At 38.7% G+C, this 13,510-nt stretch overlaps 1 protein-coding gene across 1 annotated transcript in view; it reads right to left on the reverse strand.

The window, feature by feature from the left end:
* LOC142981468 (uncharacterized) overlaps nt 1–13,276 on the reverse strand; it is a 29,767-nt gene extending 16,491 nt beyond the window's left edge. Inside the window, exons 1-2 of the mRNA XM_076127411.1 lie at nt 12,989–13,276; nt 7,782–8,343 (exon numbers count right to left, since the gene is read on the reverse strand). Coding sequence (XP_075983526.1) covers nt 7,782–8,193 — 412 coding nt within the window. The 5' untranslated portion in view covers nt 8,194–8,343; nt 12,989–13,276. The remainder of the gene's footprint in view (nt 1–7,781; nt 8,344–12,988) is intronic.
* Nucleotides 13,277–13,510: the final 234 nt, after the last annotated feature.

Below are 13,510 nucleotides of genomic sequence, written 5' to 3' on the forward strand. Positions count from 1 at the left end.
ACCAACAACAAAATCAGCCTAATCTTTTTCCAAACTTTGTTGAGGTCGGCTTTCAGTCTCGCCGGATGTAGCTGGATCTGGTTCAAGTATTTTACATGGAGCGACTGCCTATCTGACCTCCACAACCAAGGTACCTAGGTTATAATGCGATATCCTTCGATAAGACTTGTTGTCAGACTTTCAAGCTTTTGACTACTGTTAACGATTATCAAAGATCTATGAAAATGGCAGCCGGGGCCCACAATTTAACGTGCCTTCCTAACGGAGGAACTCGATATGTATAAGATGGTCAACCATCCACAGAACAACCTCGGCAAGCGTGGCTTAACCTCAGAGATCGATCCGTGCGGCTGTTGTTAACGAAGCCAAGGGCTCTTCTAATAAACCAACAACAAACCTCAATAAAATAGTAATTCTAAAATTAGGTTCTAAGTACACGAGCTACTTAATAATAGGAAAACATAAAACCCGAGTGGTTATTGACCGATTTATACGAACGACTCAATGAATTACAATTGTTCGAGTGTCCTTAGAGGTGGGCAAGGATCTTGCCCTCGTGACTTTGACAAACATCCCGGACTTTATAGAGCTGCCAACTTAGATCAACGATACTGGCATACTGTGACAGTTCGGTTTATAATTGAATTAAACTTATACAAATGATCTTTGAGTAAATAGACTTATTTAGTTTGTATCAAAGACAGACTTTTTAGTTCAGATAACAAGTCTAGCTGAACTTTGAAGACGGGTGAAGGCTTCAAATTTATAAAAAGTCACCAATATTTGGTATTTCTTGGGCCCCTTTAGCAATAACAAGAGCTAATGTGAATTCGTGATACAACTGCGCATGATATTGAGATAACATTTGGTATTAGAATGGCAAATTCGTTTGAGTTAATCGTAAACTCTTTCAATAAACATCCACATGAAAGTTCAGGGGCAAGAAAGACTCGGACAAAATGATCAAATCATACAACAAGTATCACGACAGTTTCTTGACGTAATTCCGGTGTCTGCAATCATTAATTTGAATATATAATGCGTATCAAATTACTTTATAAATATAAAATTACGGGTGTTGCTGTCTTGCCTTCTGTTTTGTGATTAAAATGACAACAGAATCGAATATCAGAGTTAAAATATTATAACATCGTATTGAAATTATTTAAGTTCCTAACTATGTAAGATTCTAGTTCCTTTATCTTTTTTATCTTCCATTTTTCATCAAAGCCTCATTTTTTGGGACCGGATACAGTTAGAAACAAAACAACTAAGTATATGGAGATCACAAAAACAAATTGTCATCAGACAATTTACAAGCATCTTCTTGGTAAATAAACCCTGATCTACCAAGAACTAACGGTCCCACATCCATTAGCATTGTTAAATACTAAACCAAGGAGTGTAAACTAAAATAAACAAGGAATATCTAGTGGATAGGTACCACGCGCTTCAGTGAACGTGTATGTTAATGTGACCTCGGGGACATGATCTCAAATTCACAGAATTTCTAATGACGTTTAAAACAAGATGGCCTATTAACGAACGTGATCGGGTTCAATAACTACAATGTGAGTGACTAAACTATACATGGTCACCTTCAGAGTGGAAAAGGCGTAAGTGAACTCATTTTCATTTACTTTTAAGTCTTTCTTTGAAGTGCTCAAGACCCATACATTTTTCCTGGAGGGTGTATAATAAGAATTTAATTTAATTAGAGACAATTAAAACTTTAAGTAAGCAAGAGCGAGTAGCGCTGTTCTAAAAAGAATGGAGAAAATTAAGTGCGTATTTACAAAGATGATAAAAAGTAAAGAATTGCAAATAAGTGCAGTTTCTATAGTGTTCCAGAAGGTAAATAAGAATGAAGTGCTACAACAAGCTATTTATACAGAATACTAATTATGTATAGTGTTCAAAATTACAATGTCAAAAGAGACGAAAAAAACTATGGCTAATTAAAGCAAAATTTTCAGCCGAGAAAATTCTGTTTAAACTTAAATGGTAAAAAGTTGAATTAATAATATATCTGCTGTGTGGAATAGACAACAAACACGATACGCAGTATACTAAAACAGAAGAATAACTACACACATATTTTTGTACATCAGTCAACCGGCCGTATAAAGTTCCTATGTAGAGCTTAAGATTGATAAATCAAATTGTAAAATATTAAAGATGAATCTGTCCTTATTTTGTTGTATAGGTGTTTCTCCCAATTTGTAGTTATTAAGCTAAACATTGACTTATGGTATACAAATAAATAATGTATTTAAAAAACAAATCTTTAGAACAGGGTTGGGGTGAATAAATATAACGAAAAAATAAACAGCTTCGATTATGTCATAACAAATGTAAATTATATCGTTTTTATTGCTAGGTAGTGTTGTATTGTGTTTGTGAATGTCCCGTGACACAGGATTAATTTTCATAGCATAATTTGTCATGAACTCTACATAAAACTCATGTGACACCATCGCAGAGAGCCGAATTTTTTAAAAGATTTAAAATCATTTGGGAAGAACGGATAAGTAACAAATACATACGGAATTACACATTAAATATTTATTGGAATAGCTCAAAAGTCTACTGAACTAAGCTTTTTTCAAGAAAAATAGAACTAAATTATTCAGAATTCTAATAGAAACAGATCTTGTCGACCGTTGGGAGCAATAATGACATTGAAATTACAATCAAACTGAATTATTTGGAACCAATAACGATCTTTCAGCTTCTATACGACACAGACGAATTCAAATACAAATGTTAACTTTATTATTAGAGTCAGAAAATGTGAGCAACATTTGCTGAACATTACAATAACAATGGTAATTATTTTTTCAACATGGACGAAATATTCCAGAAACAAACGGAACAATGAAATCAACGAAGCGTTCCATGTTATTAAATGAAAAAAAAAAGGTAGGCTTATTGGCTGTCAATAACAGAGAGTACCAGGGTATGATGAACGCGTAGGCAGTGTTCTGAGGACGAGCTGTCGTAACGTAACGTGCGTCAGTGGCCTTCTGCAAACTTCACAGGGGGTTGTTATAAAAGAGATCCGCCTATACGAACCTTTGAAACTGAACAGGAAAGTGTAAGGATATCATCTGTACGATGACGTAAATAAACAATAATATAAGTAGCGCTAGTTCAGACTGATGCTGACAAATAATTCACGTAATCGACGGTAATACATACAACAATGTTAATTTGATTATTACGTGAATCATGTTGCTCATGTCAGCCTAATTTTGTTGATTCGCTGAATCGATAGCTTCATTACGATTGACGTAAATGTTATCCTATTTACAGAGGATAACTGCGGTTAAGTCTAGACAAAAATATGTATATCTCATAAGAAATAACATTCAGATTTCTTTGTATGTAAACATTTTTACAATATTATTATGACAACCCAAATCTACTCTAGGCTACTTTCCGAAAAAAATATAATTTACTCCGGCTGGAATATTCTGAAGTGATAATGAAAGTTTTTATCAGTACGATAAAACACAGTATGCATTACAAACAAATAAAAACTTTATTATGTCTAATCAGACGAACTAAATTAGAATGCATAATTTTAACGTAATGTTTCACCGTACACGAGTACTCACTCACTCAGTGCTCTTTGGTCGCCTCGTGTAAAAGTAACGAGAAAGCTCCTATCGGATTATGACCGCCTGGTAGAATTGCGCATGGCGGGCGCGCGCCTACGGCCAACAGACACGCAAACACTCGTCTCCCACGTCGCGGGACACCCACACGTGCGAGCAAAACTGTGATTCCAGACACTAGCGAACCGGTATCGATGCTCGCTGCATCTGGACCTGCTCCCAGACCGGTATTTAAAATACCAATACCAAATACAAACTCTGCGGCTGTGTAGACTTGCAAAACTGTCATCGGTGTAGATTAAACAATGCCAACTATTTCTATTTACATAGTAATTAATTGTATTCCAAGAATTCTATTTTCTTTATGTACTTTAACGAATAGAATGATATAATACTCTACAGAAGCTTGTCTCTATGAATCTTACCTGCAAGCATTTATTTTTCTCTTTTGTCTTAGTTTAACCAAACTGATTGCATTCAACGAAGGTTCAATGGAGTATTTTGAACTGGCGAAAGTAGCAAATCTAACGTGGAACTAAAATGGCTATTACAATTTGTTATACAGATTAATCAATTAACTAGAGACATGGACTACCAGCTCTACCTTTATTGTAATAGATACCACGTCGTGCTATTCAGAAATATGACGGGAGGCAGGAATTTCACAATTAACACTCAAGTAGGTATATTGATAAAATCCGTATTCTATACGATGAATACTTCAGAATAGTTTTTAATCAACGTGAATCAATGACACTATGAGTAACAACGTACGTAGAATGTAGAGATATCTTTATAACAACTACATACAAAGTTATCGAGTATCTGTAATATACTTTTATATGTATCGTACATGTTTATACGTAACGAGATAACGTTGGTATCGAACAAAAGCGTTACGTGTAATAAATTGAATACAGAATAGTGAGAGGAGTAGTTCGGTTACGAGGGCGAGTAGTGGGGGGTTAGGGAGCCTTTGGGTCTGGAAGTGATAAGCGGGGCGGAGTGGGCCACGCGGGCGGCCGAGGGAGCGGGGTTGAAGCCGGCGAGGGGGCCGGAGGGGGGCCTGCTCGCCACCGGCACGTGACAAGCCGTCACGCGGCGCGAACTCGCCCGAACGCATCGGCGATGCAACGCGCTCTCTCAAGGGGAGAGGGATGTGCAATTCGTGTACACGCCGCAGTCGACCGCCTCGCGGCTACGTGTTTAGACGATGCTAACACACAATTTAACTGTCACTGCAGCCGTGAGCACCGGAACGAGGAGTGCACTCGTTAACTAATGCTTCAGTAGCATTATGAAAACAAACGAAAATATGAATAAGATAAGATACTACAATTTATATGTAAACGACGTGAATACCTTTTATTCTGATATAAAAGAATAAAAATGTTAGAACTCTCCCTATTACGAATTCAGCTAATGTATATGATGTAGGTCGACCTATTTACGTCGGTACGCATTGCCCAAATGGGCTCGCTATAAATTCAGAAGAATATCACATTTTGGGGTGTGATATACACTTTTATCTCAATGTCAATAACCTCGCCAATACGAGGCTGCTCGTTCTACATTTTTACGTCGCTTCATTACGCGACAAACGCACGACACGTGTAGCTCACTCGATAACAATTAGATTTGACTTGGCAATCTCAACCGGTCTTTACTAGTTAGACGATAATAAAATGACGAATCCGTGTTACAAGTGCTACAACTAGGAATAACAGACTGTCATTACATGACCCGAGAGAAACGAAGGGTCTAATCTAGTTAATCACTACTAATGTTTCTCAATTACTAGGAGAACGATGACGCAAAGAGCTTAAACCTACAGGACAGTTATAGAGGTCGCCCCGTGTTAAAGTTAGTTCTAGAACTAAGATAGATACCTAGCCAGTATCTCAACGACGATAAAGTTAGCGTTCAACGAACAGATGATGATAAAATGGCCGTTATTACTGAACTAGAGAGCGCATAATCTAATGAAGCCGATACTCAATACGCGCGTATGACGCAGAACGACTAATCGTATTGAAAGAGTGGAACAAAAGAAACACCGATAAGATAATACTTATGAAAACAAATATGGTTACGAATTACGATGAGGTTACCGACAGACCAACAACAGATACAAGGTTTCACTACCAATGGCACAAAACCGCAAAGTGTAGACAAAAAACAACAAAAATACTATTTATTTATGCACAGATATCACTAGAAGTTCTTTACAATTTTGGTGTGTTGCCTTGACACTAAGCTTGTCAGTAGTATAGTAGTAGCTATAGTTTTGCAAAACAGTGTACCTGTTAAGTAGTTAATCTCATAAAACTATGTAATTATGTGTGTTACGCAACGTTCGCCGCGCGCCGGCCGTCTACGTCAGCCCTGCCTGACACGACAACGTCCATCTTTATTGGATTACGAGTTTCATTGTGTGCGACATCCGCTATTTATTACGTAAAAATAATAGTATTTTAATGTGTAATTATATAATAACCTACACATTTGTACTCGTCATTATATTTACAGCAGACGCAGCCCATATGCATGCGACTGCGACACTATTGACCAACCAGACGAATTAAAAACCGATTGACGAGTCTCATCTGCTTCCGTTCAAAAATTCGAATAAATAACCGTTGCACACAACGGGAATACAAACTAGATTTGAATATCATAACTTAATAGAATATAGCATTAGTGTACAAGTTGAGGAGTAGCTCAATAATGTCTAAAATGTATCAACAAAGTTTCATCCAACCGGAACAAATTCCGTAACTTCTAGAAGTTAATTGACAGCACATCTATTTATAAACTGAACAACAAGAGGTAGGCACTGCTAACAGAAAAATAAATAATACTTACAATAGTGTGACTAACAAACTTGATTACAAAAGTGATACATAAAATATAAGCATGACTAAACGAATCGTAGCAAAGGTGCTTGATCACATTGGGAAAAATTGGCAGACGTAAAAGTAGCTAGCGGAGGAAAATATTTTATTGATGTCGGTCACGAAGAAAAGTGGCTAGGGACATGCGTGCCTATTCGAGATAGTAGAGAACAACACATACGCTACTATATTTACGACCTTGGAAAGAAGAACGCCTTGAGGCACGCCGACTTCCAGTACACACGCAATACCTTCATGTTTCGGTTGCCTACATATCTTCCTCGTGACTTATGTTATCCTGTTAATATATGCAACTGACTAACCAATAAAATGTATTGTTTTGAATAATTAAAATAATAAAGCTAATGCGAATTAATTTCTAGGATTCCATTACGAAGTTTGGTCTAGCACGTTGTTACATTCCGGAAATATAACTAATGATTGTATGAAGTGTATGTTTATAGAGTTCACTTAACTAAGTGGTTCATGGTCCGCTTTTATAGACCCATATAAAAATGTTTAACCTTAGGAAAACTCTTGGTTTAGATAGAAAGGAAATCTTATTTTGTTTTCTCTAACTGGCTTACAGTATTCCTCCCTTTTCACCGTTCCAACGGTCCAGAAAATACAAATATGGACTCTTTTAGTAATTACCAGCAGTAAACAATTAATACTAAACAAGTGTAATACGTGTATAAAGAACATTTAGATAAATGACACAATAGTTAGAGTAGAAGCCGTATCTGTGAATAATTATGTTAACGAACCAAAGTAGAGGAGGGCCTCTTCAGACTGATATACGTCTTATAGCAATAGTTTTGGTGAGGGGAGTATAAAATAACTTTTAACCTTAGAGGGCAAAAAAATGGTTTGAATGTATTCTGCTACTTTTTATAATTGTCTGTCTCACGTTAAAAATACACATATTTATCCGAAATTTTAGAATTTCAAGATAAATAATTGGAGCCAAACAAAATAATTATTACAACGCTTACAGCAATAAAGTTTCATAAATATGCGTATTAGTCGTGCTCTTGGAGTCTGTTGAGCAAAAACAAGACGAGGTCGTTCAACAAGGTCAAATAATGCACTCATGTGGACAATCTGACCTATTGAATCACTTTCAAATATCACATTACAATTGCATTGTTGTGACTCTGACTAGGCCATCACGAGATAAACGGATCACTAACTTTAGCTGATAAAATCATCGCTGGAACTTAGTTAACTCTAGGAACAACGAGTTTTTTTTATTTTCGAAACTCACCTAGATATTCTTTTATCCACTTCTTCTTAGGCGGGGGCCGCGCAATTTTTTCATCATCCTTGGCTTCCGCTTTAACCGGGCTCGGTTTGAAATAGGAAGTAGCAGGCCTTTCCACTTCTGGAATTCGAGGAGCTGCGACCAGGGATGTGAGCATTTGCTGCTGCGGGAACCCGTAGCCATTGATGGGATGCCCGTGAGTTTGGTACTGTTTGAACGTCTTCAGCGTTATCGGTATCGGTTCAACGATACTGCCAAATTCTGTCTCCCTGGTATTAATGGCGATGGTATGGAGCGTGTCTGCGTAGAACTCGCCCGGGGCTCCCATCGCGCCGAACAGCTCTGGCTGCACACGACGTCTCCGGTAACCGGCAGTGCCCAGTTTCGCTTCGGTGGTTTCCATAAGTATACCCATTCTATAATGGGCCACTATATTTGTTAACTACGACTACTAGTCCTCATTATCATTGTCTCACTTGAGTCCTTATTGTCTATGTTATAAAGTCTTTCAAATATTACCAACAATTGGTTCACTTAGTCACCATGCTTTTCCAGAGATATAAATCTGTTGAAACCATCGAACAACTTTATGAGCACGTTTGCGACGATGAAAGGATTGTGTAAGTCAATTGACGTTCAAAGTATTGTTATAAAGTTTGTTGAATGATTAAGAAATCCACGGGCTATTCAGAAAGTTAAATGACTCGAAACACAGAGGGGCTTCTTTGCTGAAGAGTTGACACAGAGAGAGTTTTACGCAACAATTTTATTGAAAAATAAAAGAAAAACACCAGCCAAGTTTCAAACAAACGTTCCATAGAATTCTAAAGGTACATCGAACGTTTTGATACCTCACAAGTACCTACTTTGAAAACGTGATACCCATTGAGAAATATTTGACCTCAATTAATCATTATGATTGTCATGATCAAAATTACTAAGTTCAAATGAACAAATGAAACTCTTTAGTTAAAACTTATTATCCTAACCAAAAGTAACCAAGACGACAAGTCACAAGAAAAAAGGAAAGGCTGAGGACTGCAGAAATTTTGCATTTGAGGAAATACAATTGTTAAGTGAAATCAATAGTCTCGATTCCTACGCGGTGTGATGTTCGCAAGAATGAGACAGCAAATGTACGAGCAAGGTAGGTGCTAGTTAGAATGAGTGTTGTAAGTGCGAGCGATCTAGCACTGCTGACGGCAGCGGGCCGCTGCGACACAGCGCTCAACAAGTGCGGGGAGGGCGTCGAACGCATGGCACGACCCGCCGGCACGTGCACACTCCCCGCCTCTCACGCCTCACCCCGCGCCTGCCACCGGCAGACATTGACAGCTAGTTCTACCTCCAACCACATCATGTGGCCCTGGTACCGCGGCCGACCGAATTGGCAGACATAGTGGATTTTCTACCGGCAAACAAAAGAACGTGCGGAAATGTGTCTGGTCTGGTAACCAATCCGCTATAAACGCACTTTTTATATAGTAATAGTAACAACGCATTTAATGAATATTCAGAAATACAGTTTCACATTTCTTACACATCGAAATCTTAATGAAAGAGATACCATCTTAGGTCTTTGATGATAGATACGATAATTTTACATTCAATCAGAAAGTGAAACTGGACCGATGCAGATATGACGGGTACAAATAGAACTGATGACAATGGGATTTCTTGTGACTATCAAAGTAACGTTCAACAACGTACTGTTTTTGCCCAAATGACGCATTCAGACTGAATGGAAGCCAAGAGGCGAATCTCCAATGGAGCGTGGCAAAATACAGAAAAGCGAACAGGTGTTGGGCTGTTCGTAAAATGAAGTAGGTAACGTTATCGGTTTGGTCACAACTATAGGTGTACACGTGCCTGTTAAAGCATTACTGTTATCGTTGAAAGCAATAACAAACGATAGTTTATACAACAACAAACGCTGCTTCGAAACATCTAGATGCAGAAAAGTTGGTGGGAGTAGATAAATTTGTGTATTCAGAGTCCTTATCAAAATTGTAATATAATAATATCTCTGATAAGCTCCGTCTAATCAAAAGCGCGACGTTATTTCATAAAAAGGAATATTTAAAAGATAAATTTCAAGCATAATGCATCAATACACGAGATAAGATGCGAACCAGGATACCATGAACAATGCGTAGGTCAATAATCACTTCAAAGACAATTTCCAGTAAGGCCGTGCTCATATATCGAGGCGCCGACGTAAGCGGGCGTACACACGCGCGAGTTATATAAGCGATACAAACGACGACACGTGTCCGTGTTTATATTATGTAACTCCACTTACCTACCGGCGCAACGGCTCGCTATACACTTGTATGCTATGTATACTATTATTTCTATTAGCTGAGCCATGCGATGATTGGATTGCGAACGGAAGAAACATCATTCTAGAAAATATTTCAGCCCTTTTACGCCGATACATCTGACAACAGTGTTCTTTAGCGCGTGCTAGGAATCCAAAATATAAGTTTAAAATTGTTACGACCGTTATAAATATGAATGACATTGAACTTTTCATTTGTTTACCGGCTCGTTCATTTAATTTGTTTTTAACGTTAAAAAATTATATATAGAAATTATCTTCAGGCATACCTATCACCGAGATAAGTTGGAATATTTGACTGTACTGTTCAGTTACAAACAAACAAGTTTCTTCGATTATCTACTACATCTATACCTAGTTAACTTCATGCCTCGGCGCGAATGAACATTTCAAAAGCGAAAACAAAAAATACAGATATTCAAGAAACATAAATGCGACAAAAACAATCATTAAGTATAATAAATATCATCATCAACGGAGGTCAGAAAGGCGACTTAATTAGACCTATATCGTCATCGCATATTCAGTATTCAGGTCGTTAAACAGTGAAGAAGAAACGTACTCAAGAACAAATTCTATTAAGGATACATAAACGTATCTCATATTAGCAACACCTGTGGCAAATGTCATTTCAAAGAAGCAACGCCGCTGGAATATCAATAAACCAATCAATGAAAACTGGGCTCCATTGGAGACGTATTTAACAGGTAAAGGGAGTATCGTATACTTAATAATTGCATGAAGGAATAACGCATCAATTAATTTAACAAATTTCTTGCAGAGCAACTTCGATGGATATTGTATCTAAGATTAAGAAAGAACTAAATTTCTGTATGGTAGGGAAGAGCTTTGCAACAAAATCCCGTCCTCTGCAACAGCATTATAAATCTTCAACCAATAACATTGCCATAGTACTATTTTCATAGCTTTTGAAGAAGAACAGCAACTAAAAAAACTTGTCGCAACAAAAAAAAGGTCATCTGCTTAGGGAAAAGTATTGCAGAAATGAATTTGTTATATCAATCCTATCCAATATCCGAGGGGATTCAAAACTGGACAAAAACCGCAAAACTGGTTATCATAGGCATTTCAAACTACAACGAACTGATGATAAAATGTTCTAGAATGCCATGGATGGACGCACCCATTTCTTACCGGCAAAATATTCAAATAAGAAAAAGTAAAGGTCGATAGAAAATTCTGAGGAAACAATGACCCAATTCAAACATTTGAAGTACAAATGAACTTACGTAGTCCTACCTCAATTTTAGTTCGACGACAAAGTATAAAGTCCTTTGTATAGAGTCAGCAGTAGTGCGATGCATGTACTTGTATAATGTAGGACGCATACATTGTCAACGGTTGCATTTTTTATTAATTGTGCAACTTATAGATTTTATATTATAAAATCAATTATAACTTGCGCAATATCAAGTAACATGAATGTTTAAGCTATTATTGCCGCGTTGAAGAGAATAACTTCAGGATTCGCTCGAGAGATTTATTCCAGTGATAAATAAGATTTACGTTTTCATCAGAAACCATTCGTTTAGTAGTATTTTGTCAATTTCTAGACACAATAGAGCGTGGATCCAATACTTCTTTTAGAAACCCACAAAAATAAAACCTGCCATTTTGTCATTGCAGTAAACTTTTGCTGATATAGAGATTATAGTTATATTTATATATTTTCGTTTGAATGTCAACAATTCAGTGATAAGGTGCGGGACATGACAACAATTTTACGAGTACGTCACAGCGCCCTCAATTCTTTTGTGGAACTTACTTTTGGTCGATATAGGTAGTTATCGGATTCTGTTACCAAGTGAACAATTTTAAGTGAATCTTAGCCAATCTACAAAATATATTTGCTGTCGATTTAAGGAAACGGGAGCCTTTAAGTACCGTTTACCTATTTAAATTAGGAGGCGAAGAAAATTGAGATGTGTTGGAAGGTGATACAGAACAAATCAATAATGGCGGAGAGGTGTGAGATATTGAACTACTGAAGGAGCAACATATTAACATCGGAAACAATATCGAATAACTGAACGGTAGCATACATTATAGCAAGAAACCAATTGGTAAACAAAGTATGTAACAAATTTCGGACTTGAAACATACAAAAATTGTAATTGCTCATAACAATACAATCTTTTAATTAAGATTTTCACACCAGACGGCTGAATGTAACTCAATAAGATTAGTCACGGATAAAACCTCAATTACTAGTACTTATTACGACAATTATGAAAATAGCTCTACATTTTCTGATGTAAATTGACAAGTTTATAGAATACCAGAAAACTATCAAAGTACTCGATCATACACGTAGCGATAAAGAGGATATTGTAATATGTATATCTGTAATATTCTTGTTGCTAAGGTGGCTGTTACGTAAAGAATTAATACAATAATATTAAAATGCTTGCTCATAATGATATAAAATGTCAGGTTTTATAAATGTGAAAAACGAAGTAGTCAGGTAAGCGTAAAGTAGTATGTTCATGTGCGCTAGACTCATCTCTGTCAAAATCTTCTGATCCAAGTTCTAATATAAGTATTCGTGGAAGCAATGAAGCCTAGGGGCAGTAGTCTACCTATTTTTGAACGTCAATTGAGAAAATCCAAAGGTGTCAGCAGTGTCGGACCGGCGGAGGAGACGAGATAGTGCGAGGGTGGCGCGGCACGTCCCTGCGGAGACGGCGACGGTAGCGGCGCGCGGCCAGCAAGCAGGGCACACTCGCTAATTGGCCGGCAGTCGGCTGCAGCGGATCGTGGTGGTGTGCACGTGGGGCGCGGCGCGGCGCAGGTGCCGCCGACCTCGCGCTATCTCGTCTCGCCGCTCGAGGTCGCGATGATAACGCACGCTATTTTCGACAAGACGTCGTCAGCTCGACGAGCGTGTTCGTGACCGTCGCAAACGCAGCCGCGAAATCACCACGAACGACTCCCGAAACGGAAGCGCGACTGTACAGTGCGAGCGCGACGACGCGGGCGGTGCGATTCACTCGAGTCGTGTCAGCGTCGGCATGTCGCGACGACGGGTCATCAGACTAGAGAGCGACAGGCGAGGCGCGGAGCCGACCGCCGCCGACGCAATCCGCTCGACGACTGAGTGGCCGCTGCGGACCGCGGACCGGCTCCGTCTCCGAGGAGGGCGGAGGAGGCGGGAGGTGCGCGACCTCCGGAACCCCGCGCCGCCGATCGTGGCGAGTGAAACCGACGGCGAACGAAATCGCGAGGAGGGAAACGCACGCGGGGGGCGCGCACGCGGTCGAGCGCAACGCTCACCGCTGCACCGCTCTTAGCTTTACATAACGCTGCATGTACGGCGCGCGTCGCATTCGCTCGTCGCCCGCGAAAAGAGGTCGGCCCGACGGCCGCACCG

This window comes from Anticarsia gemmatalis, chromosome 20 (genome assembly GCF_050436995.1).
Source record: "Anticarsia gemmatalis isolate Benzon Research Colony breed Stoneville strain chromosome 20, ilAntGemm2 primary, whole genome shotgun sequence".
In the NCBI taxonomy this organism is placed as follows: domain Eukaryota; kingdom Metazoa; phylum Arthropoda; class Insecta; order Lepidoptera; family Erebidae; genus Anticarsia; species Anticarsia gemmatalis.